The sequence below is a fragment of the Vicugna pacos genome, chromosome 12 (genome assembly GCF_048564905.1).
Source record: "Vicugna pacos chromosome 12, VicPac4, whole genome shotgun sequence".
NCBI classification, from domain to species: Eukaryota; Metazoa; Chordata; class Mammalia; order Artiodactyla; family Camelidae; genus Vicugna; species Vicugna pacos.
In genome coordinates this window covers 20264476-20290549 of record NC_132998.1, presented here as the reverse complement: position 1 = coordinate 20290549, position 26074 = coordinate 20264476, and the positions used below count along the sequence as shown (strand labels likewise).

General features: G+C 34.8%; 1 protein-coding gene across 6 annotated transcripts in view; it reads right to left on the bottom strand.

Annotated features, from left to right (window-relative positions):
* KIF21A (kinesin family member 21A) overlaps nucleotides 1-26074 on the bottom strand; it is a 138606-nt gene that overhangs the window by 17136 nt on the left and 95396 nt on the right. For 2 of the 6 annotated variants that reach the window (XM_072972994.1, XM_072972998.1), the window contains exons 12-30: nucleotides 25486-25576; nucleotides 24943-25060; nucleotides 24384-24572; nucleotides 23732-23931; nucleotides 22532-22639; nucleotides 18654-18722; nucleotides 18344-18558; nucleotides 18046-18199; nucleotides 17060-17254; nucleotides 16531-16632; nucleotides 15660-15825; nucleotides 15152-15172; nucleotides 10595-10655; nucleotides 10176-10230; nucleotides 7676-7887; nucleotides 5253-5360; nucleotides 3724-3852; nucleotides 1559-1597; nucleotides 894-908 (exon numbers count right to left, since the gene is read on the bottom strand). In XM_072972994.1, coding sequence (XP_072829095.1) covers nucleotides 894-908; nucleotides 1559-1597; nucleotides 3724-3852; nucleotides 5253-5360; nucleotides 7676-7887; nucleotides 10176-10230; nucleotides 10595-10655; nucleotides 15152-15172; nucleotides 15660-15825; nucleotides 16531-16632; nucleotides 17060-17254; nucleotides 18046-18199; nucleotides 18344-18558; nucleotides 18654-18722; nucleotides 22532-22639; nucleotides 23732-23931; nucleotides 24384-24572; nucleotides 24943-25060; nucleotides 25486-25576 — 2247 coding nt within the window. Of the gene's footprint in view, nucleotides 1-893; nucleotides 909-1558; nucleotides 1598-3723; nucleotides 3853-5252; nucleotides 5361-7675; nucleotides 7888-10175; nucleotides 10231-10594; nucleotides 10656-15151; nucleotides 15173-15659; nucleotides 15826-16530; nucleotides 16633-17059; nucleotides 17255-18045; nucleotides 18200-18343; nucleotides 18559-18653; nucleotides 18723-22531; nucleotides 22640-23731; nucleotides 23932-24383; nucleotides 24573-24942; nucleotides 25061-25485; nucleotides 25577-26074 lie in introns of those variants that run through there. The other 4 variants (XM_072972999.1, XM_072972995.1, XM_072972996.1 and 1 more) reach the window with 4 other exon arrangements.

The following is a 26074-nucleotide window of genomic DNA, read 5'->3' as shown; positions in this document are numbered from 1 at the left end:
AAAGTCTGAATCTGCCATTTTGAAACCCTAACTGATGTGGGGTTTAAAAGCTATGAACTGAAGCCATCAAATTATAACTATTGCTTCAAATGTTGAAAAGTTACAATCTAATACACAGGCAATTGCTACTTACTTTGAAAACAGAATATATATGTATGTATGTATGTATGTATGTATATCCCAAGAAGCTGATTATAAAGAAAAAAAAATCCATGTTAACAGCTGAAGAGTTGCATGATCTGCATTTAATGACACAAATCATCGTAAGGGGAAAAAAAAAACTAAACGGTACCCTCATTTATATAATACTATGTCTCCAAAAACTTTCCTTCATTCAGATTACTTTCTTTTTCCTAAGAATCTATTAAGTGTTTCCTTCATGACATAATGTCCAACACAATTCTATCATGCCAAAGGTTGTAATATTATAAAAGTAAATATTTGCCTCCAGTGACTTATGTACAGCACAGCCTTAGAGACCAGGATGTCTCTTTTTCATTCTTACATGTTTTATTTTTTGAGACCTTTGAAGAAAAAGAATTTCAACACTAAATAGAGCATTTTATTCATTAGATACTGAAAAATACTCATATATTCAGAATATTAGGGTTAATATTTTATAAAGATTACCTTACACCAAAGATAATAGAAAAAAAATACAGAAATTGGAAATATACATCTATGGTATTTCTTTTCTATTAAAATTAATCTATTCACATTCTGAAATATATAAATCAAGTTTAAAATAGTTTAAGTTAAGGTTAAATATTGCAAACTTATACAACAGATCTGATCTGAAGGAAAAAAAAATGCTTATTTTTGTTCCATGCAAAACCAGTAAAGCCTTGGAACACTGTGAGTAAGATTAATTTCCTCTCCCTCCCCCTGCCTACCTTCTGGAGGATCTACTGGTGATCAGGAAAATGGCCATAAAACATGGGGAGAAAGTGCAAAGAGAAAGGAGACAAAATGATTAGTGGAAAGAGGAAATGATAGAAAGAAAAAGAAATTAAGAGTCCAAAAAATTCCGTAACATGAAAAAAAAGCAACATTGTTATTTCTAAAATAGCATTTACTAGTTAAAAAATTTATTATTTTCAAAAACTCCTTTTCTTTCTATATTTTAGGTACCATAGTATCCTTTTTCCCGTAGCGTACCTTTTTTCATCACAAAGCCTGCCATAAACTTCTCATTTAAAATCGATAAACCAATATAAAAAACTTCTTCACCTCCCACACTTTGAGGGGGCAATATTCATTGAGGAAATTAATTTTCATTGAACTTAACTTCTTTTAAAGAAAACTTTTTAGATTACAGACAGAAAACAAATAGCACAAGTTTTTATGCCATTATACAAAAAAGCCTGCCACTACCTTGTCTGAGAGTTATGGTCACAAAAATATATTTTATATATATATTAAAATTAATGGTTAAAAATATTAGTGCATTGACATTTACCAGTTATGAATGCAACAAAAATGAGACTTGCTTAAAGTTTCTAGGAAGGCAATTTAGGTCATCAATGAAAGGCCAGAAAGTAGGAAAGATAGAAAGTACCTGTGTACCTCCGACACAGAAGAGTCACTCTCATCAGACCTACAGTGAAAGAGTCAGAATTATGAGGAAAAGGAATGCAGATGTTAACAGGTAGACACTGAGGCTGAACTGATTCAATAGTATGAATAATAGAAACACAGCACACATTTCCTTTAACAGGCCCTGCTTTCCTGTTTGCACTGGATATCAGCAAATTCAACATACTCCTCAATTAGGTAAAATATTTTGTTCTTATGTTTTCTACCAAGATTTAGGGGGGAAAACTTTCTATTACTGATCCATGGAACCTACCTACCCTCACTTTGTAAAATGTAGGCCCTGAAGAGGCACAACATCAGGTAAATGAAATCCATCACTTTAAGACACTATTTAATTTGACTAGTACTAGAAAAATTCCCCCATTTCAATAGCCATGAATGAATTTCATTCCTCTTGATAATTACTGTAGAGTCTCATATGAAAGTTAAACAAATATATTATATGTTTGTGTGGGGAGCGAATAACTCAAAATTTAATAACTTGATTTAACTCATCTCAAAAAGATGCAGGTCTTCTGCCTAGCCAGTCCCTCAGTAACAGCGGGGAGGTTTTGGTGGGATTTTAGAAATCAGTGAGCCATTTCTGTCAGCCTGACCCTGAAAGCTCCAGGACTGACAGTAAGTCCGGTTATTCGGATACTAAATATTTAGCGTGTAGTATCATACAATGGGCTTGGGAAGGATGAGAACAGAGTGAGTGCTGGCATGTCATGTCATCAGAAACAATGTGTGGGACCTCACTTCTAGCAGGTGAAATATGCTAGTCTCAAAAAGGAGTCCAAAGAAAGTGATTCAAAAGGTAGGTGAGTGTTTGGGGTAGTCAGTTATTTTAAGTTTTAATTTATAGAGACGACAATGGAGTCAATGATTGGTAGCTCATAAACTATTTCAGTAAAAAAACCATGGAACTATGATTAGACTGTCAAGATTATCAAAAGACTGACGGAAAATTTTATGACTGCAAATACAGGGTAGTCAAACTTTAGTAATTCTTCACATCACTAGTGCAAATGGACTCCCTAAAGACATTCCTAATGTTCCACTCTTTTCTCAATTAAATGAAAGGTATGATTTAACAATGTTCAAGAGTCTTGATATTTGCTTTAATTTTTTTTAAATCACCTAACTAGATCATTTTAAAGGACATATCATCTACTGATTAAACTATATTAAAATCTAATCAAGAATTTTACCCATAAATTAAGTAGATTAAAGATTATTTCAAAATAATGTTGTATCTCTCTAAGTCTACAGAGCCATTTAGCATGATCTAAACACGCCAGACAGATCTTAAACACTATTCTGTAAAGTTCAAAATCGTTGATATATATAGGAAGATCATAGCATAGAAAACAAATTGGTGTGGCAGACTGGGTATCAGGTACATACATCCACAATGTTATAATTTAAAATCAAAGCAGACAAAGTCAGAGTTATTAAATACTTTATAGCAAAACTGTTAGTATGATATTCTTGCAAGAGAGATTCTGGCTCAATGTGTGAATATTTTTTCACTTCAAGTTTGATGAAAATTTTGTATTTTCCTTACCCCTCCTACTTTTCTTCCCCAACAGCCCACCCTGAGTTCTAACCCCTCCACCCATAAAGGTACTCTTTTTTTTTCAAGAACACAATGACTCAAGTTTTGTGGTGGATTTGTACAACAACCAAATGGTAACAACATTTTACACACATGTGATATGGTCTTTGTAAGCTGTCATATCCACCAAAAGTACAATAGTTTGCCTCTTTTCAATGCAGGCTATCCAGATTAGAGGCTTTTATGGGCTCAGTGAAGATAGAGAATCCCAAGAAATTTGAACTTCAAATGATCTCAAAGATTATTTCAATTCTAATCTACTTGCAAAAGGAAAAGGCAAGGCAAGTGCTCAAGTAGAGCGATGCAAATCTACAGCAGGGAATAATGTTCAGCAGGAAAATAAATTTGTCTAATTTTGTGTATGTGGTTCATTTCCCATTGGAAAAACACATAAAATACGGCAAGAGTTCACAAGTCAGACTCCATCTCCCACGCAGAGAGAAAGTTAAATGTTTTCTATAGATTGTACTGAAAGGCTCAGGAATATTATAATCCATAGCTGGGACTCTTCTACGTTAATGACTTACTTATCCTGCTGAACTGATGTGTGTCCCTGAGAAACAGTGAGACGATTAAAAACATTCAGCTCATTACGGGGCCGGCTCGGTGGGGAAGACGGAGGTGAAAGGCTAGCCTCTGAGGCTCCAGAATCTGAGCTACAAGGAAAAGAAAAGTTAAATAGGCGGCTTTAATTGGCTTTAATTTGTTAGAAATGTTACAAGAAACATGCTTTGAAAACAAAAGCTTTTCATTAGAGAATTCCTTCCTTCCCTCCTTTCTTCCTTTTTCATAAGATAAAATGCACTCTGAACAAGTTAATTAGAATTTTTTCCCACTGGACTGTGTTACACTGGCCACGAGATGGCACTAAAGAAAAAGTCCTGTCTGCTGAAATCTAAACTCGGTATGAATAAAGCAAGGCAAATTTAAAATTACACAGCTTTACAGTTGAGACCAAGATGCTCCCTTTACAGATGAGGAAACAGACCCTGAGAGATTAAGAGGGATTTGCTTATTCAACTGATTCATTCATTTATTTTAAAATTACTTATTTGCTTCATCCTCTACCTCCTAATTATTCTTCAGATATTTTATTCAGTAGAAACAGGTAAATTACATCTTTAAATACAGGAAGCAAGGATGACTAGAAGAATTTCCATGACATTCAAGTCAGCTAAAACCAGTGGTCAAAGTAGAGAGTGTGCGTGATGGTACAGGGTTGGGGGATGGTATAAGACCGTCCACTTGGGTACAGAAAACACCCAAAAACTTCTTTTTATATTTATTTTATGTTGAAGAAACTGGCTTTGCCAATGTTTGAATAGAGACTGCCATTGATACTCTCACTTAAGACCATGTCAGAGACTGACCTGCCATGTGCAGCTCGTTAGGTGACCTGAGGGAAACGTGAGTGTGCCGCAGGGGAGAAAGGTGCAGTGGCTCTAACCCATTCATAACTTTCTGCGTGTTGTAGTGTTGCAGTTTACAAATACCCAGGTAAGTGGACCATATTATATACTATTAGGCAAACTAACCCTCACAAAACACACACACAGCTTTTAAAAGATTTCAACAACAAAAAAATTAAGGATAATACCAATTTAAATATGAAAGAACAGCAAGAAAATAGTACAACTCACACATCTTCTAACATTAGATTTTTTTCAACCACTTTAAAGAGGTGAAATCAATGTCTGTTTTATCAGGTAACAGTCAAAATTAATTTCAAATTTTTCTAGAAGACTATTTGAATTACAGTTTTAATAAACCTCTCCTCAAAGGTACATTAACCCTACAATGATATACACAAATAATTGAAAAATAAATCAGGGTATATGATCGGGAACAGTTACTGGATTTTATTTACAGGTTATGTGTGTGGCCAAGAAAATTAGAAGACCGTAAGCCAACAGCTGATTTGATTGTCTTAAGTCAAATCAGTCACAATCCCAGAGTCAGCCTAAATATGGAAAATGATTCCACTGTTGTCCTTCAGCATCTCAGTGCCGCTGATATTTTATACGATCTAACAGATAAAAAAGCATTAGCAACTTACTGCTTGTGCTCCTTGGTCTTTGGTTTTTCTGCTTTCTCATACGCCTTTCTCCTCGCTACGGGGGAAGGCTCTGGTAGTTTTTTTTCTGACAGAGATGACTGTCTGGAACTAAGAGAGAAGATTCTGTAATCATCTAATTTTAAATACATACGTATCACTTTGGCAGTTCAACCTAAATTTTTATAGATTACTAACTAGAACTTGAAAAAGGTACTTGGGAATAAAAGATAGAACTAGGAAAGGAAAATATTACACAAGTTATTTTTAATTAATGGGAGCTTGACAACTGTACATTTAATTTTTAAATTGGCAATCTTACCAAAAATAGATAAGCCTATTATCTTTGAACATAAACATCAGTGCTATACTGCCAAGTGGCTGAAACGAATTTTTAAATTTTAAATGAGTATAAGTTTGATTAAAATTGCTTTAGTTGAAGAAAAATTGTCTTTACAATCTTGCAAGAACAAAGATACTAGAATATCTGAATATGAGAAACAATGAAATTTAATTAATTATTATTTACAGTTACAAAAGAATACTACAGGTAATCACAAAAAATGTTTTACTTAACTAGTATTTAAGTATTTGTTAGCTATATAAATTTTGGTAATAAAAATATTTTTGTTTTATTATAAATTTCAAATGTTGAATAATGGCTATGTAATTAACAACTTCAGACTATGATTTTTGTGTATAGTGGTAATGAATTTTAATTGAAGAAAATGAAATTTTGCTATCCTTGGCTAGTTATACAAATAAGGCAAAAAACACTAAAGAATTAGAATGCAGGATCCTCAGAATGGGCTTACAATGATTCCTACTTGAAAGTGAAAACTAAATGTAATTAAACTTCATGTGCCTGATTTTTCTAATTAGAGGAAATCACATTTTAGAAGGTCTGCATCATTTAAATCATAAGGCCTACCTAGGTAAATTATTTTATTTTATGCAATAAAAGCCATGAAGTAATGGGTTATAAGAGTTATTGCACCAGCACATGACCAGCTCTTAAATTTGTACAGAATTACACAAGCATCTTAATTGATGAAAACTTGAAAATAACTTATGTGAAGAGACAGTATCTGAAAGATATTTTCTACAACCTGTCATGAATGATAACATTTTTAAAAAGAAAAAGGCAAAAAGAAGGTATTACCTGAATTCTGGATTCCAGGTCATAGATTTAGTCTTGAAGTTCCAAAAGTTTCTATTCATCTGACAGACTAAATGCTGAACACATGGGAGTTCCTAAAATCTGTTCTCAGTTCTACATCACTACCTTCTCCAAAAGCATTTCTTCTACTGTTATCTTATCAAAAAAGCACTGAAGCCATAAGCTATACTGGTTAGCAATCTTTTTCAGCAAATTCAATAGTTAATCACATAGGCCACCTCAAGCACAAGCAAGAAAGTTCTGTCATCATCAAAATTAATTTTGGAACTAAAGGTAGCAGATGGGCTTACTGAATGGAAGACAATGAAAATACCTTCATAAGATGAAGAAAGTTATGGGAAACAGATACTCAGGTTGGGGGGGAAGGGAGTTTGTTATAGTTTACTATTTGTAGAGTCATCCAGTGTGTGTCCCTTTTTTTTGGCACTGTTTCTCAATGCAGTCATGTGTTCATCCAATAAATTATTTGCTAGATCAGATGTGAGGATTAGTTTGATAAAAGTCATTAAAAATCTTTACTAGTGAATGACGGATGTAGTTTTAATACAACAAAGCACACACACGTATATACACACTGGCCTGTGTAGGAAAATCTTTCTTCTCAAGATAATAATGAACAATTTCTAAGTTAAATCTGTTTTGAATAGAATGTTTCTTATTAAGATTATCTTAGATGGGAAATGTTTCCTCCTTCAACTCTTTAATAATATAATAATAATACTTTGTGTATACACTCATCCCAGATGTGCAACGTCTTCAAGGCAAAGAATAAGGAAAGTTCAAAATGTATTAGGTTGGTAACTGATATCTGTATTTTTCTTTAAAAGTGTCAGCAAAAGTCTACTAACCTGACCAGGCTCTTAGAACGAGGATATACCATAATTTGGAGCAAACTAAAGAGTCTCTAAGGTTCTGTTTGATATAATGATTTTATAACCTAAATGTGTTTCTAAATAAATTTTGCCTGTAATTCACATCTCAGCCTTTATAAAAATGATAATCTTTAAGAAAGACCCTAAAACTTAGAAATAGGACAAGGCAATTTCAACACAGAACATCTCATTTAAATTATTTTGAATGTTCAAAAAATTAGGGGACAAGACACCTAGCAAAAATTACTTTGAAAACTAGAGATCTTATTTACATAATTTTTTAAAAAATAGAAATTAGCAACATGCATATTTTAAAAAAAAGAAAGAAAGAAAGGCCAAAAGAAAGGAAGTTAGTGTAGCTGGGCCAGACTTACATGCTGCCTATCTTAGAAGGGAAGCCAGATGGGGGAGGGAGCTCTTTTTCCCTAGCAGAAGTACTGGTCTCAGTATGCATTCCAATCTCTTGCCCTTCTGCGACAGGTGTAAGAGGGCCAGGCAAGGAGGCATCTCCTGCACTAGTGTCTGAAGCTAGTTCACTGCTATCTGCATACAGCAATTCCATTTGAGTGGTGGTTCTCCTTCGAGCCTAGTCAGAGAATGGAAGGAAAAGCAATCAGGTGCAAACGTTCGCAGAGAAGATGATTAGGGAATAGAGATTTGATATTAGTTTGAAATAGGTAAAAACATTTAGCGTGTCTTTTCCTAGCAAGTGTGTCAAACATAGCATGTAAGATAGTGACAAGCCAAAGCTACAGCCAGATAAGACTTTTAGGGGCCATAATAATAGCCAACATTTGTATTATACTCACTGGATGCCAGAAATTGTTCTAAACACTTTATTATATTAGCATACACTATCGTTATCCCAATTCACAAATGAGGAAACTGAGGCACACAGAAGCTAAAAGTCCAAAGTCACACAGCTAGTAAGTGGCAAAGCCAGATTCAAAACCAGGCAATTTGCCTCCAACATAACTATGCCATCCTGACACTAGTGGCCAGCTCCCTCAATGTCTCATTAAAAAAAAAAGAAAGAAAGAAAGAAATTAAACCAAAAGATAATTGCAGGGACTTTCAACTAAGTTTTGATTCTTCCCAAGCTTAGATGATTTATTTAATATAAATTTTATTTTAATATCAATTTTTTTATTTGTATCTCCATTTTTATGACACTGCCCCCTGATGTCTTCACTGGTTGTTTAATCTGCCTGCTGGATATCCAACACCAGCCCATCCTAGCTTTTGGCAGCATGGTGAGGCAGGTGAAGGTTAATTTTCCCTAGAATCTGAATTCACCGTAAGCATTCTCTTCCATACTCCTAAAAAACCAAGGGACTACCTTCTTAATGCTTGTTGGTTGTTCTCACTAACGTACTAACAGACAATCATGGTGTTTGCCAGATTATAAACCTTTAGAGTGCAGACACCCTGTTGTATTCAACTTTACATCCCCTGCATTTAACACAGTGCTGGTACATATCTGTTGAACATATACAGCCAACTTCGTTTGTTCAATAAGTGAAAAATGAATGATTGGAGATCCTTTTAGGCATCTTTGCAGTTCAAAAGGAGTGGCAGAGAGCACAAGAAAACTTTTGGAAAGAAAAAGCCCTTTAGGCCAGCGTTTTGCCAATGGAATCATTTTCTTGGGGATTCCTAACCACAGTGGTTTTCTCCACGAGATGGCCTTTTGCCACCCCTTCACACCTCTCCCTGGCATCCTACGAGGGCATGAATGACGAGGCTTTCACAGCGCCTGAAACACAAAGTCACCTTAAGAGACTCTCTCCTCCACTTAAGACTGGATCCAAACTACACTAGAATGTTTTCTCTGAGTCTGGGTAACTTCTGCTTAGTCACTTAGAATAATAAACGCAAACCACACGTTACCAAGCCAGTAGCTCCAGGACTGCACACAAAGCCTGTCGATGTGCTTTGACTGGCAAGCCCAGTAATTCAAAGATAAAGAAACTCCCCATTAAAATCCTCATGTGGGGCTTCTCTCGAAAAAACTGAGAATCTGGCAGCCTTAGGCCCATACTCCAACGCGGCAAAAATAAGCAATAGCGGAGTGGTGTTTCAGGCGGGGCATGTCCTCTGCAGGTAATCAGACTCACCCCTACTAATTAGCTTACATCCAGGCCGGTTACTCACTTGCATTACCTGGCCAGCCACTGTGGGCCTCAAATCCATCCTGCCCATTAGCACAAGACAGTTCTTTCAGGTCCTGATCCCACCCATTCATTCAACAAATATTTACTAAGCACCGCAAAAATCCTTTGTTTTCAAACATCTTAAAATGGTTGTAATTCATCTAATAGCAAATGCTACCAACACTCAATCTGAAATATATTGTGTGTCTTACACACTTAACAGTATGTACTTCTCATATTTTTTTACACTTCACAAATATCCATTATAGCCTCAGTTTTTAAAACAAAATAATGATTAAGAGTTGGCTTATTCAAACCACCTTTGGATACAATTAAAATAAATAAGGAACACTTAAGAACATATTAGAAATTCATCCACACACACACACACACACACACAAATATTAGAATGTTAAAATTTCAAAAATCTCCTGTCTGTCTAAATTATTTTTAAGGACTGCTCTCCATAATCATATCTTATCTAATGGAAAAAGTGCAAGAATACAGTAAATCACAAGTTCCATAAAGGAGAAACTGTTCAATATAAATTGTTTTTAAAAGGGGACTATAATCAAGCACTAACTTTCTCACACATGAAACCTTTGGTGAAAGCATGCCTACTTGCTAACCTATGAAGAGTCAACCCTGTGCCCTCTGTTCTAACAGGAATAATAAGGAACAGTAGTAAAAATGTCTACCTGGTGTTTTCAATTCTCCTTACCTTGCTTTTTGGCTTCACTTCACCACAAAGCTTCATAAGGTCTGAAGACAGTGAGCTATGTGGAAATAATTAAGCACAAGATTAAAATGGAACTTCTTATAGAAAACTGTATGTCCTCTCTCAGCATAAATACGGGGAAAAAATTTACATGCCCATGGAAAACACAGAATGACGATACCCAAAATCAAAACAACTGAATTAAAAGAATTCATTTTCCTTCCTTAAGTATCCGACTATTTTTAATGTTTTTGAAGTTTAAGCATTACACAGTTTGGTTTCCATATGATTGTTTCTAGTGCTCTTCACTTAGTCGTAAACTCCAAAATTCTTTGTCTTATGGTAACTGATGCAACAAGATAAAAGTATTAAAATATTACAGAAATGAGTCAAATCTACTAAGTTTCTGAAGACTCTCTTACCCGCCTTCTGATCCTGGGCTGTGTAAAGGAACATCGTCATCAGTGCTGTCCTCTACATTTTCTATAAAAAAGCCCAAAAAGTGTGTATTACCCACATGTCACAATTTGAATGATGACTGTAATCCCTATGCTATAATAAACATCAGCCCAAGATCTCAATAAGGGCCCTTTGGTTTTGGAATATAGAAACCAAAACAGAAATGCAAAAAAATATTTCTAAGAAACTCCTTTGATTGTATGTCCTATGATGAGAAAAAAAAAAAAAAACAACAGATACGTTCAAAATAGGAAAGCCATGAGTTTGAATGATATAACACAGAAAACAGTATTCATGGGATCCTGTATTTGAGATATAATGAGATCATGTATTTATCAGAGTATGTATAATTGTATATATATTTTTTCAGAGTATGTATTTATCCCATGTCATCCATTCATCCCACATTTGAAAAACCAGAGGAACACAGAGTAAAAGATTAAAGTAAATGCTACTTGAGCTCCCTCTAATGTACTGAGCCAACTTTTAAAACTACGTAAGTGTAAACATACTTGGTATGCATACTTTATCAGTATTCCAATTCACTTAAATATTTCCCCTTATCTTTATTTTTGTTTTCAAGTAGAGAGAGAGAGTACGTGTGTGTATGAAGATATTCAGAAGTCACACAACAGCATGCGGCTCACTCACATGTACATAAAAGACAAAAACCATAGGTTTGCATGCAACGGTTTTGTAAATAAATACAAACAAACCACTGCTATTTCAGAACAACAGCAGCACACTAATAAAAAAGAGAGGGAAAAGCAAACATATGAAACTAGTAGGAAGTCAGTAAATAGAACAGCCACTGAAAGTGAACTATTTAAAGTGTCAAAGAGCCCCCAATACAGGTACAAGTGTTCAAAACTTACACATTTTATTATAAAGTCATTTCACAAAACCAAAGATAATATTATCAGTAATTTGTGTGTTAATGAAAAATATATAGGATTCATCTCCCTTTAACTTCTGGATTGTGCTCATGAGTCAACTAATTCCTTTCTTCTTCACTGTTCAGCAGGCACTTGGATGGAAAGTCAGTAATACCTGAGAGCGCTCTCTAAAATGGAGCCCTTCTAGGACCCGCACAGAGGGAGTTTACTGTCTGAAATGAGAAACATGGTCTTGAAGGCCATATGTACCTCAAAGCCCACACCTGGAGGCTTTGGACGTGCTTCACAGACAGGAAAATTGAGTGCTAAGGTGATGGAATCAGTCAATAACATAGAAAATGTCAGGATGACAAACACAGCCCTTATTTTCCCATGTATAAAAGCAGACCAAGACTGACCAGTAATTTTCTTGTAGGGAGTGATGAAACCGGTTAGTATGTTAAACATCATGTGAGTGCTTAGTGAAAACTACTGAACTCCTGCATATGCACATACGCCTTATTTAGAGATAATTACGGTCTGAAATAAACAACCTCACCAGAGGATGGAGACCTTCACCCCGACATTTACCACATCAGACCCCTCTTTGGAACTGAGCTTGGTCTGTACCACAATGGTCATCTGGGCAGCAGGACATGCCATCACCTCCTTGCTCTACTCTAAATTCTAAGAACATAATTCCAGCCCAACCCCAGTTTCTTTTCTCATCACTGCAGAATAAAGCTAAAGGCAGATACTTAAAACTCCCAAACGCCTTAAAGTTCATCCATATCAATATAAAGTTGCATGATTTCACTTCACTAGACGTTAACCAGTTATTTCTTTAAAGTTTTTTTTATTAAAAGTTACATATATATTCATATATATATATATATATATATATATATATTTTTTTTTTTAAGTAGCTTATGGAAAAGAGTGAACACAAAAGCCCAGAGACCACTATCCTCAGAAAGGCCTGCCTGCAAGGTCGGACTTCATCGGGCATCTGGCAGCTTCCTCTCAGAGTGCCCCTAGTCACCAGTTAACTAATGAGGGAAGTTCGTTCTACCTAGAATGTTTGTGCCAACAGTATGTCCTATGCTGAACTCCAGCTTTATTTCTAATGTCTAGAATTCTGCTGTGTTCTGAACAGAGGATACCTGTGTGACCAGTCCCCAGTAAAAACCGCAGGTGCTGAGTGTCTAACGGACTTCCCTGGGCATAAAACATGCACACACGTTGCTGCATTTGTTCCAGGGGACGCATGCACTCTGTGGGATCTCTCATGGGAGGGAGAGAACAAAAGGCAGCCTGGACACGGATTCCTCCCAACTCCATCTGCATCTTTTTCTGCTACAATCCTGCTGTGAAGCCTTCCCTGCATTGCTCTCATGAATCTTCGCCATGAATACAAGTATCTGCTGAACCCCACGAGTCTTCTAGCATTTCTCCAAAGACAGGGAAAGGCCCTAGGAACATTAACGTAGGTAGGGAAAAAAGAAGGGAAAATAAGAATGCTCTTTAAAGGCTGCAACAACACAAGCCTATTAGGCACAAGGTACGGGCCTGGCTCCCCCTCTAGCCTCATGTTCCATCACCCTATATCATAACCTTGTTGCTCCAGGGCACCAACCTGCTTGAAGGGCTCATGCCAATAATACTGTGGCTAAATGTCCATGCTTTAACTTACTCACTGCACAGAGTGACTCTTTCCTGCACCCCCTTCCACCTTGTCTCTTGCCTCGCTAATTTTTTTTTCTTCCTTTATGTTTCAGCTCAAATTTTACCCTGTCCAGAAAGCCTTCACCAGCTCCTCCATTCTTGTTGTGTAAGCCCTCTTTGTACTCCCGTGACTCCCTGTACAAATTTCAGTCTCTGCCCTCACTGCAATGTATCACAATCTGTTCATGGTCCATCACCCTCAGCAAGGCATCAAGTCCATGAGTGCAAGATTTTGTGTCTCACTTATCTTTCAATTTCAGCACCTAGATACTTGAGATAAATTGGAACTAAGTAAGTATTTTTTTAAAGCAATGTGTATATGACTGTGTAGCTTCCATGGATTTACATCCGTGTTTTTCTCCTTCCATGCTCTTTCTTTCAGGCACTTTGGGCTAGATCATGGCCCCAATCCTTAGGGAAAATTTCCGTCATGAGTCACAGGTTATATCAGCTAAATGCATCTCCCCTCTCTGCTTCTGACCCTTCTTTAAGCTACAGATGATTGAAAGTTGTTTGAAGGCTGTGAAAAGTAACAACATTCATCAAATAGCAGTTTAATATTTTTCTGCACAAAAGGTCATCAAAGAGGGAATTGCATTTTTCTTCCAAGTTAAAAGAGATAATGGAGCCACTGAGATGAAGAAGAATAAAGAGAAGGTGGAGGAGAAAGGTGAGGAGCAGAACAAGAACAAGGAGGAAGAGGAGCAGAAACATGCTTGAGAACACATGGAATGGCCAAAACTCTGGTTACGATCCAGGAACATGGGTAGTCTAACATGGTTCCTTAATACAACCACAGTTTCACTTTCCACCTGTCCTTGTTACATCTGGAGCAGGTTCAAAGGAGTAGCCTGTCCATATCTATATTACAGAGATGATCTCAAGGAAATACTATTTTGAGATTAACACACAGTGTAAACATGTAAAAAAAAATCAAATAGCTCATATATCTTATTTGTGTAATATCTTATTTAACATAAATTTATTTTAAATAAATTCAGACTCATAGATTATGTTTAATGACCTAGAAAGGTAATTACATTTAATCTTTCAGCTACATTCCTCTCCTTCAAGTATAAGTATTTAGAAAACTTTTGACAGTTATGTAATTTGAAAGAAAAAGAAAAAGTTAAGATCAGATTTTGAAATAATTTTAATTAAATAAAAATTGCTCCAAAATAATCATTCAGAAAAATCACAAGTAATAAAATTACCCTGATACTCTTGGACCTCCATGAATATATAAATCACCAGGAGGAGCATAGATATTACTCAGGGTGGCTGTAGTTCACATGAATATCGCAGTGGCAAGAGAAAAAAAACTGAAAATCTCAATATTCAATGAAATCTGAAGCTCTTTCTGACTTGCAAATACCATGCTATGATTATAAATATTGTTTCAATCTCTTCATATAAAATCCTTTGGATAGTTTTACTCAATCTGTAATATATGCACTTAATTTTATAAAACTTAAGAACAGCTAAAGATCTTGCAAATATATGCCAGAGACAAATATACACCAAAGATAAATATTAAAGTTGTTTATGAGGGTAAAACAACAGATACAAGTAAACAGATATATTTAAAAATTAAAAAGGAGTGTATGTTCCATTTTTTTCCCTATAAGAAAAGAAAGAAGGGCTTATGAAACTGGAGCCAAAACTGGAGTTCAAATAATAAAACAGAAAATTAACGAAACATACTTATTTAAATATCTAAAAATTTAAAAATCAGGAAATGTGTAAGAGAGACAAAAGACTTAGTATGTTTGTGGTCACAGGTACATTTCAAAAAAGATCATGCAGAAGCCAGCTGGCTGCCAATAAAAATGTTTAAAATAAGATGTACCACAATTAGTGTACATGAACAATTAGTAATTCATGCATCTGTAGGGTACACAGAAAGCTAAACATACTTACCTAACGGTACGCTATCTAGATCTGTGTAAATAACAGCAAAAAGGAAACAAAAAGCAATACTCCAATCAAAACAGATCCAATGTTAAAAACTCCCACATAAAACACGATTATGTACCACTTATAAGATATGTGGAATAGATGCCATAGCAAACGCTTATAAATTTATTTTTAAGGCAGTTAGATATGCAGAGGAAAGGAATGAAATTGGTTAATACTTTAAACAATTTAAATAACCAATTCAGAAACACAGTTGATCTTTTTATTCATTAAAAACTAATTGCTTAATAATGTTAAATAAGCCCTTTTAAGTTGCTACTCATTTCTTGTAATGACAATAATTATATGCCCCCAAATTTATGCATGCAAATTAAAGAAGGAACAATTATTAAAAGCTTAAGTAAATATAGCATCTATTCAGTCAAGCTATAGGGGACAAGGGGACAGTATAGCATACTCAAAGAGCAAAGTTGCCGTGCAATTTATTTAGCTGAAATTTAATCCAAATTACCTTGTAAAGCGTGGCCGAGTAGAGCATCTAGCTCAGGATTTAATTCTGCTTTCTCTTTCAACATGTGGAATAAGAGCTGGTTTTGCGTAGCACTGGTTATTTCAGTTTGCTTAAGCCGACCTTCAAGTACTTTAATTTGAGCCTCCTTCTGGGCAGCCTGAAGACCCTACAACAACACCAAAAAAAAAATTATCTTAGATCATACAAAACAGACCCTATACAAAAAGATCTGTACCAAATAGCAAATGCATATGATGTCTGAACTCTGACATCAGATAGACCTTGATTCATCCCAGCTCCTCCACTCACAAGCCTGGTGACGCTGAGCAAGTTACCTTATCTTCCTGATTCTCGTTTCCTCATATTCAAAATGGTAGGAATAATACCCACTTCCTCGTATGTTGTAAAGATTAAGTGAGAGAACAAAACATAGAGGATTTAGCACTGTCTCAATGTGGGAAAAAAGGTGAATCAGTAATCATTATCACTTTCAACATTTAGGCAAAAGTTGCTTAAGATAAGCAGAGAGCAACTGTATTTTATTTTCTTTTCTGATTTTTTTTTTGAGCTGTAAAGAATCAGTATTGAATCAAAATTATGACACTAAATTTATTTTCAACCCAAGGGATTTTTCTTTTAATTTTCCTTTGTTAAAGTAAAATAGAAATTATTTTATTCTTTAAGTTGTTTATCTGTTCTAATACACAAGTGCAACCGATGACAGGCTAATGGAATTGATGTAAATAATGCTGACTTTTCAAAAGAATCTTCTTCCTTATCACAAAGGAAAGGATCACTGGGAAAAGATGAACAAAACCACAACAAATTAACCAAAGCTGAGGTTTTTAATAATCGCGTAGCTAGATCTTACCTTATTGATGCCCATTGACAGGAAGTGATCCAGCAGGTACCGGGCTTCTGTTAGTGTGCAAGCATTGATGACCGCAGTGACATCCAACGTTTCTCCTTCTTCCTACATCAAAACCAGCATATGATGCATCAGTACTTTGAGCTGAATGTGTTCAACAGAAGACAAAGCCTGCTATTTCATGAATTTATCTGATATTATTGGGTTAGCTAATGAGACTCCTCAGAAAAGTATAAAATTTGATTCCTACCTCCAAGAAACATCTGGTCTAGTTTAAAAAGATAAGACATATTTGAGCAGTTAAGAATCCCAGGTGGATTAATAAATGATACATGTTTTTTACAAACAATAAATAATATCATAAAATCAGCAGAGAAATCTGAAAAGCAGACAGGGAGTGGTAAACATGCAAAACCCAAGAATCATATTAAAGATAGAAAGAAAATTCCTTCATATGAAAATTCCAAGTGCTTTTAATGACAAAAAAAATACTTCTCATTAATCATTAAACATTTTTTTTTTAATTACAAACCTTTGCTTCTTCCATTTGCATGATGTTGGCTTGACAATCAGAAATACTGTCATTGATGTAATCTATATTAGCCGTTAATGACTCCATCTCCTCACTGATGTTAACCACGCTTTTATCTCCCTCTCCACTCTCCTTGATTATCTTTTCCCTTCTTTTTGAAAGTTTCTCTCGTCTTTTTGTGAGTTCTTCCCGTTGCTGTTGAGAAAACAAATTGGATTTTAAGAAATTATGTTTACCTAGGACCTGGAGAACATTATGCCAAATGAAGTAAGTAAGTCACAAAAGGGCAAATACTGCAGGATTCCACTTACATGAGGTATCTAAAACAGTTAATGTGGTTGCCAGGGGGAGGGGAGTGGGAAGGGGCAGACTGGGCGCTCGAAATTTGTAGATACTGACAGGTATATATAGAATAGATAAACAAGATTATACTGTATAGCACAGGGAAACACATACAAAATCTTGTGGTAGCTCACGATGAAAAAGCATGCGACAATGAATATATGTATGTGTATGTATAACTGAAAAATTGTGCTCTACAACTGGAAATTGACACAACACTAAACTGACTATAACTCAATAAAATAAAATAAAAAAAGCAGTTAAAACTCAGAAGCTGTAAGTAGAATGGTGGTTAGGAGGGGCTGGCGGGAGGAGGAAATGAGTTGCTGCTCAGTGGATGTAAAGTTTCAGTTATACAAGATAAGGTGTAGAATTCTCTACAACATTGTGCTTATAGTTAACAAAACCATGCTATGTACACTTTAAAATATGTTAAGGGGTATTTCATGGTATCTATTGTTACCACAATTAAAAAAAAAAAGAAATGAGATGATGTTCATCTATTCATACACAATGAGTCAACCCCCATCCCTGCCTCCCCCGAACAAACCTGACACATACTCAGTTTACCCAAGGAACATATTTAGAAGACTACAATTAGCAGTCAGCAAAGCGAGAGCACATGTCCCTCCTGTTCCCCACACCTTGAGGAGCCTATTCATATCGGCCTCCATATTGGAAATGGTCATTTTCTGCATGATGATGTCTGTGACTCTTCGTTCAAGAAGCTGCCACTTCATGCGGGCGGTCTTGGAAATAAACACTCTGCCAGTCAGTCCTTTCCTCTGATATTTTTTCCTATATTATGAAAACAGACAAACATGATTACCGAGGTGCTTATCTGATTATGTGCTGCCAAATAATGAGCTGTTTTTCATTTAAGCCCAACATTCAGTAATAACGCAAACATGATGCCAGGAGGAATAGATGAATCGTGTTGACCTGGTTCCGTTTGTTGTGGGGGTTGGTAAGGCCTGGACTCTTGCCACAGGAACTCTCATCCTCTGCTGGGCTCCAGCCCGCGATGCATCTGTTTCCATGGCAGTGGCACTGGGACCTGTGTCCTGAACAGGGCTATCAGATGAGCTCAGCTTCCGAGTGACTTTCCCAGCAACTTTATCTGACATGGGCCTTACTTGCCGACGAAGAGCTGTGACCTGAAATAGCAACAGAGATTGGCTCATTCTCTGAGTCTATAGAAATACATCATTTATCTCGAAGCCAGAATGTTCCCTCCAAACGGTCAACTTGCCTCTTCCGTTTTGCGACGAAGAACCACTTCTTGGTTTCTTTTTTGGGCTTCCAGGAGTCTAAGTTGATGCTATAAAATAATATTGAATAAGTTAAAAGAGGAAGCTGAACGATAAATATTTCCTGCTCCCGTATTAGCATATTTCCCCATTCCGCTGGGAACTGAGTTCTCAGAGGAATATGAGCTAATGATAATCCTGTACCCATTACTACAGATATATTTTGTTCCAATAAACACAAATGCATACTGATACAGTCATTTCTCTCTGAAAAATGAAACCTCTGTGACATACTTTTATTCAACAAACACTAACATAGGGCTTACTAGATATAAATACTTTTCTGAACACTGTACAAATATTTTCTCATTTCATTTTTGTTAGACATTTTGTTTTGGTTGCTGGCTGAGGCATTACCACGAAGAAACACAGCTTAGAATATTTTCAATAGAGGCATCTTACAATATATACAATAATCATAAACTCTGTTTTAAATATAGGGAGAACATATACTGACTGTTTCAGCACTTTCTAATAACTTGGGAAATATTATTATGTTGGGTAAAGCATACGGACAATAAAGCATGTCAGTATTCATTACCAGTTTGTTCCTAGTCTATACGATAAGGACAATTACTTCAAGCCATGTTATAGGGATATAATTTAGGAAATAACTTTGGACTAGAAAAAAAAAAAACCCATAGAAACACAGATCCGAGTCCTGATTCTGTCATTTACCCAACTCTGTGATCATGGGAAAAGCTTAGAAACCGGACTTGATCACAAACATCTCTTCTAGGACTTTAATTCTGTGATGTAACAAATAACTCTCCATGTTCTGTATCCCAAATTCAAATTGATCATTCATCTCATGTTTATACATATTCTTATCTCATCAGATGGAAATTCTATGAGAAAAGGACTCTATCATATCTCAGCCATACTCAATTGCCTACCATAATGACAGACATAGAAGCAAAGTTATAAATCTTTTTTTAATTGAATGAACTATCAAAATCTCAAATTAACCTATAGTTTGAAGTATTATACTAAGTTTCTTCATACTAAAAATCAAATCTCAAGCTCATTCATATTTTTATGTAATATATAAACACATTTGGTTCTCTAAGCATTTAAAGCTCAATATGATAAGAAACAATTTAGAAGCAAGATGAATATACACACAAAGCAACACACTAAAGGGAGGAAAAAGCCTGAAATGTTAGCTTTGTTAGGTGAACAGCCAGTCTCACATCTTTATAACAGAATATAGGCATATATACTGCGGGTAAGATTCAAAAATTCAATCCCGGAAGTTAATTGTTCACTGTTGATCTCTTTATACATCATATGAATTAGTAATAAAGAAATAGGTAGCATACATTATAAGGAAATTATTTGTGTCATCTAAATGTTTAGTTTTCATTAAATTAAATGTTTAGTTTTCATTAGAAACAAAATAAGTGGCCCCAAAAGTGGAAACAACCTAAATGCCTGTCAACTGAGGAATGGATAAGCAAAATGTGCTCTATACACACAGTCATAAAAAGGAATGAACACTAACAAATGCTATAACGTGAATGAATCTTGAAAACATCATGCTAAATGAAAGAAGACAGAACAAAAGGTCACATGTTATATGATTCCACTTATATAAAATGTCCAGAATAGACAGAAAGTAGATAAGCTGCTGTCAGGGCCTAGGGAGAGGGAGGAATGGGGTGTGACTGCTAATGGGTATGGTGTCTCTTTCTGGAGTGATGAAACTGTTCTGAAATTAGAGAGTGGGGATTGTTGCACAAATCTGTATATATACTAAAATCTTGAATTGTACAGTTTGAAACAGTGAATTTTATGGTATGTGAATTATCTCAACTTTTTAAAAAACCAGAAAAGAAGAGTAGGCAATATGTTAGAATATGCTTCTACTTGATTTTAGTGGAAATGTATTGGTATAAACAAGGTCTAAAATGCCCAAGAATTGAAAGCAACAAAAGACACTGTTTATTAAAATACACTGCTATCCTGGTACAATAAATAAATAAAGCCATAAAGATGGAAGTCACCTGGCTAAAATATCTAATTTTCTATCTCATTACTCCCTCTTCTCTATCTCCTTAAATTGCCTCTTTACCTCCCAAAGTAGACTTCTGTTTTCTAAAATATCCTGTATGTTTTTTTTCAGGAAAATTTAGAAAAAGTTGAACAAGAAAGAAAGAACAAAGGCTAAAACCTAACTGCTATGGGGAAAGAAAGGTGATGGCTTCTTCTTTTAAGAAAAAAGGTCATAAGAAATAACCATATTGTCAAAAATTTGGAAAGAAAAAAAAATCAACTGTAACCTATAACCCTAACATAAACACAGTTAGCATATTGGTATGTATCTTTCAAATTTTCCCTAATTGTAATCAAGCATGCATATATAAAATGCTACTTGACAATTAATGTTAAATTATAGTCATTGTTCATTTTACTAAGCAGTTTCCAAATCCTAAATTTTAATGGTTAAATAACGACTTATTCCTCCTACACCATTGGTGGGAATGTAATTTGGTACAGCTACTATGGAAAACAATAGAGAGATTCCTTAAAAAATTAAAAATAGAGTTACCACACGATCCAGCAATCCCACTCTGCACATATCCAGAGAAAACTCCAATTTGAAAAGATACATGCACCCCAGGGTTCATAGCAGCACTATTTGTAATAGCCAAGACATGGAAGCAACTTAAATGCCTAATGATAGATGACTAGATAAAGAAGTTGTGGTGTGAATATGTACAACAGAATACTACTCAGCCATAAAAAAGAATGAAATAATGCCATTTGTAGCAACATGGGTGGACCTAGAGATCATCACATTAAGTGAAGTCAGACAAAGGCAAATATCACATGATATCACTTATATGTGGAATCTAAAAAAATGAGACAAACGAACTTATTTAGAAAATGGAAACAAACTCACAGACATAGAAAACAAACTTATGGTTACCAAAGGGGAAGGGGGGGGATAAATTAGGAGATCGAAATTAGTAGACTCAAACTACTACATATAAAATAGATAAAGAACAAGGTCCTACAATATAGTACAGGGTACTGTATTCAATATCTTGTAATAACCTATAATGAAAAAGTATACATATATATATGTATAACTGAATCACTATGTGTACGTCAGAAACTAACACAACATTGTAAATCAACTATACTTCAAATAAATACATACATAAAGAAATAAATGGATGAGATATTTAAAAGAAACTATTAAGTGGGATGAACCAAAATTTATTTAACCATTACCCCTACTGTCACACATCTTATTTGATTTTACATTTTTCACTATTACAAATAACCCTAAAGTAAAGATTTTAACAAACCACTGTGATTTTTCTTAGTTTAAATTATTTTCTTAGTCTGAGTTCACTGAAGCAGAACTCTATGTCAAAGAATACGAAAATTTTCATAGCTCTTAGTAAAGCCTATTCTAATGAAGACTGATTATTATTCCAGGAACACTGGAAGAATTCTTAGTGATAAAACTGTCTTTGGCACCATCCTAAAACCACTATCTTATATAATACTGCAACTACTTTCTCTGTCTCCATAGAAATAACCAGTTAATTCTTTGCCATTTCCTTCCATCTCCTCCTCTAGGAAATAAGCTTCCAATTAAATTTATAATAATATTACAGTGTTTTTCATAAACTTTTATGTTGAATTACTATAATCCATATACTGTAATAAATGCCATCTTATAAAATGGTTATTCACTGTCCTTAATATGCATTTAATAAAGTTACCCAAAACTTCTCTTCCATTTATTGAACAATCTTGTTGATGAACAACACTCTTACATAACTCAGAGCAGAAGTTCACTCACATCTCTTTTACGCTGATCCTTTTTCAACTGAGCAATCTCTCTGTTTCTTCTAGACTCTGTCAGCCTGGCTTTTTCTTGTTCTTCTTTCATTTGTTTCATTAGGCGAACCTAAAATATTAGGTAAATACATCCATTGTGATTACCTGATCACAATATGCATTAAATAAATCACATGTGTGGAAGTATAGCCTTAGGATTCTGAATACTTAAGAAGAAACAATGTGGAGCTTTGCTATACATTTTAAATGGTCAATTCTATTTTCTGTAAGATTAATACATTTATATTTCTAATACATTTCTAACATATTTCTATCTGCTTAATGTTACATGCTTCCAGATGTTGTATAACTTGAATGAATTTTTGGGACTTATTACCAGTAGCTGTGTTACTACAAGTCACTTAACCTTTCTAGGCTTTGGTTTTCTTATCTTTAACATAAAGGTAATAGTGTTATGGGACTGGATTTCTTTGAGAAGTCAATGAGTTAACACCTGCCCAGTGCTTATAACAGTGCCTGACACATAGTAAGCACCTAATCATTTCAGCTATTTTTGCTGTCATCAGCAACTACACAACGCAATTATCTAACTACTTCTTAAATTATTTCCACATTTCCCATTTTTAGGAACAACACTGATTTCCATGCCAAATACTAAGAATAACCTATCCCACAATAAAATCTGTAACAGATTAGAATTCACATACTCTTTTTTGGTCACGGGAAGAAAATTTGTACTTTTCTTTGCATGGAAATGCTAAACACCAAATTCAAGATAGTTGTTACCTCTCAGGGAAAAGAGACTATGATCAGGAAGGGATACATAGGGATACTGTGTGCATATCTGTAATGTTTACTATCTTAAACTAGATAGTGGATATATTGTTCATTATGTTACTATCTGTGCTTTTTCACATGTTTGAAATACTTTTACTTTTGTTAACCTTGTATAAGAGTTTTAAGAGAATAATATCCATCAAAGTCAGCCCTGCTGACCAGCCCTGATTTTCAGCTACTCCAAAGAAAGGCTTTGATAATGGAAAACTACAGGAAACAGCTTCTAATTACCAAAGGAAGTGCATCATTTCTGAGACTGGGTTGCCTTTTATTGAATATGGAAAAAACCACAATAATTTTTTTTTTGGTCCCAAATCACATAAGCATTGTCAAATCAAACATTAATGGAAAATATAATCAATACCTTTGTTTTTTTCATTTCCATCACATCCTGCTGTAATTTCTTCAATTGCTTTTCGTATTGGGACTGATTTTTTAGTAACCTTGCATGCTCTTTCTGAGCTGTCTGAAGTCTCTGTAGTTCTTTATTCATGGCTTGCAGTTTTTTTTCATATTCTGACCTAACTTTTTTTGCCTTTTCTTCTGAGTAAGATTCCACTGAGCCTGAATGATCAAACAATATTTGCATTTGTTTTTGTGAGACAACAGATTTTTTTTTATTTCACAGATTTACAACTCATGACCTTAGAGAAGAAATACCTTCCAAATACAAACCTCTGGAGGCTAGAGTGTCTTTCAATCACTTTCTCTTTTATTATCTACTCCTAACATATTTTACAATTACTGAAGTTTTTATCTATTTAAATTTAAAAATTTTTCCCAGCATAAATCAAGGCATTAAAACAATTAGCCACAACTTTGGAAAAAAATAGTTAAATAGTCTAGACAGGTACCAGCATGAAGAAATAAAACAAACAGTAATGTTTAACATAATGGGACAAATTAACATTTAATATGGCCTTTTATATAATTTTCTTCTTTCAAAGGAAGACAAAATAAAAATCCACTTCGACAATTTAGTTTGAACTTTAATTTGAATTAAATAAAATTCTTACCTAAGTTTTGAAGCACCTGGTCTCTTTCAAGCTGAGTGTCCCGAATTTTATGTTGCAGCATCATTAGCTTCTCTTCATATTGTTTTTTCAGGGTCTGCAGTCTTCTCTGGCTGTTTTCTAGTTCATCAATCAGCTTTTGCTTGATTGCAATTTCACAAGTAATGTTTGCTAAGTCTGCTTGATAATTGGCTATTATAAAAGAAGAAAATAAAGATACTAAGGTAGGCTATCGTGTAAGTCTAGCTTTTAAGCAAGAGCATGAAAACTATCATCTATATCACTTGGCAGCTGTAAGGAAAATAACCTGAATACACCAAAAACTGAAAAAATGGTAACAAGATAGAGTGTTCACATCAGTCAAGGACACATACTAAATAAAAATGGACGTCATGCAATGACTAAACCTAGTAAGAGAACAAACATGAGCCTTGGAGGGCATACACAGGTCAGCAGTTATAAAAGGTGCCTTCCTCAAAGATGAAGAAGGTTAAGAGTTTTCTGTCATGTCTTAAACAAGTTCCCCAAATGAAGTTTTGTCCTTGTACCAAAAGACAAATACCTTTTTCATCTGATTCGGAATCTGATTCATCGGAGCTTTCACCCCCTTCTATGTCATCTTCCTCCTCCTCCTCTTCCTCTTCCTCGTCTTCATGATCACTCACTTCTTGACTTTCTTCCTAAAATATGATTTGTGTCCATTAACGGCACAATATTGGCAAAGCAAACTGATTCCCTCATCAAGAGAGATGGCTGGGGTACATAGTACAAGAGTGCAAGAATTTTACTTTTCATCAGTTAAAAAAAAAAATCAATCCACAATTTTAATGTCATTTTATAATAATTTTGGCTTAAATCAAAGAGTACTTCATCTCTCATTGTATCCTATCCCCCACCAAACACAATGCTTTCACAATGCAAAAGACTGTGGGTTGCTAATATTTTATAGCTCACATTTCTCAAGATAATAAGTTACCCAGGAAACAGTTTAAAATGGATGCATGGTAACCAAGTCCCTTTTCTACATATATTAGTACAGTTACCAGCAGTCAAGAACAGCCTAACTCAAGGACTCAAATTTACAAGTTCATTCTTTCATACTTACAACTTCTAACTCACTGCTTTCTTTTTCTGAAATACCCTTTTCTTCTTTCTTCTCTTGGTCAGTGTCTATAGTATCCTCTTTACCAGCCACACTTAAAAAAGAAAAAAAGGAACAAACATGTACAGTATTAGAGAGGAAAATTGTTCACTTTTTCAAAACCACCAATTATTTGTAAAAACAAACTAGACGAGTTCATCATTTAACTGAGCCAAGTTACCATGTCTGATGCTTTAGAGGAAATCAGAAATTGCCATTCATCTCATAGTGCAGTGATTCATATCAATGGAGAAAATCCTATTTTCTAGAAACACTGAGGACTAGATTATACCCTGGAGCATGACACCTAATGAGACAGCTAAGAACCAGTTGCAGTAACATGAAATAAACTAGAATATAGGCCATTTAAATTCAATGGAAGTAAAAAAGAATATATTTTTGTTTTCTCATCTAAACATGTAAAATTTTTTCTCATCTAAATAAAGATACAGAAACTGCATTTTTTAATTGATGCCCTAATACATTTAAGAGTAAATTTAAAGATCAGAATAAATCTGCCCACAGTAAGTTTGTCTACACTGGCTGCACCCAT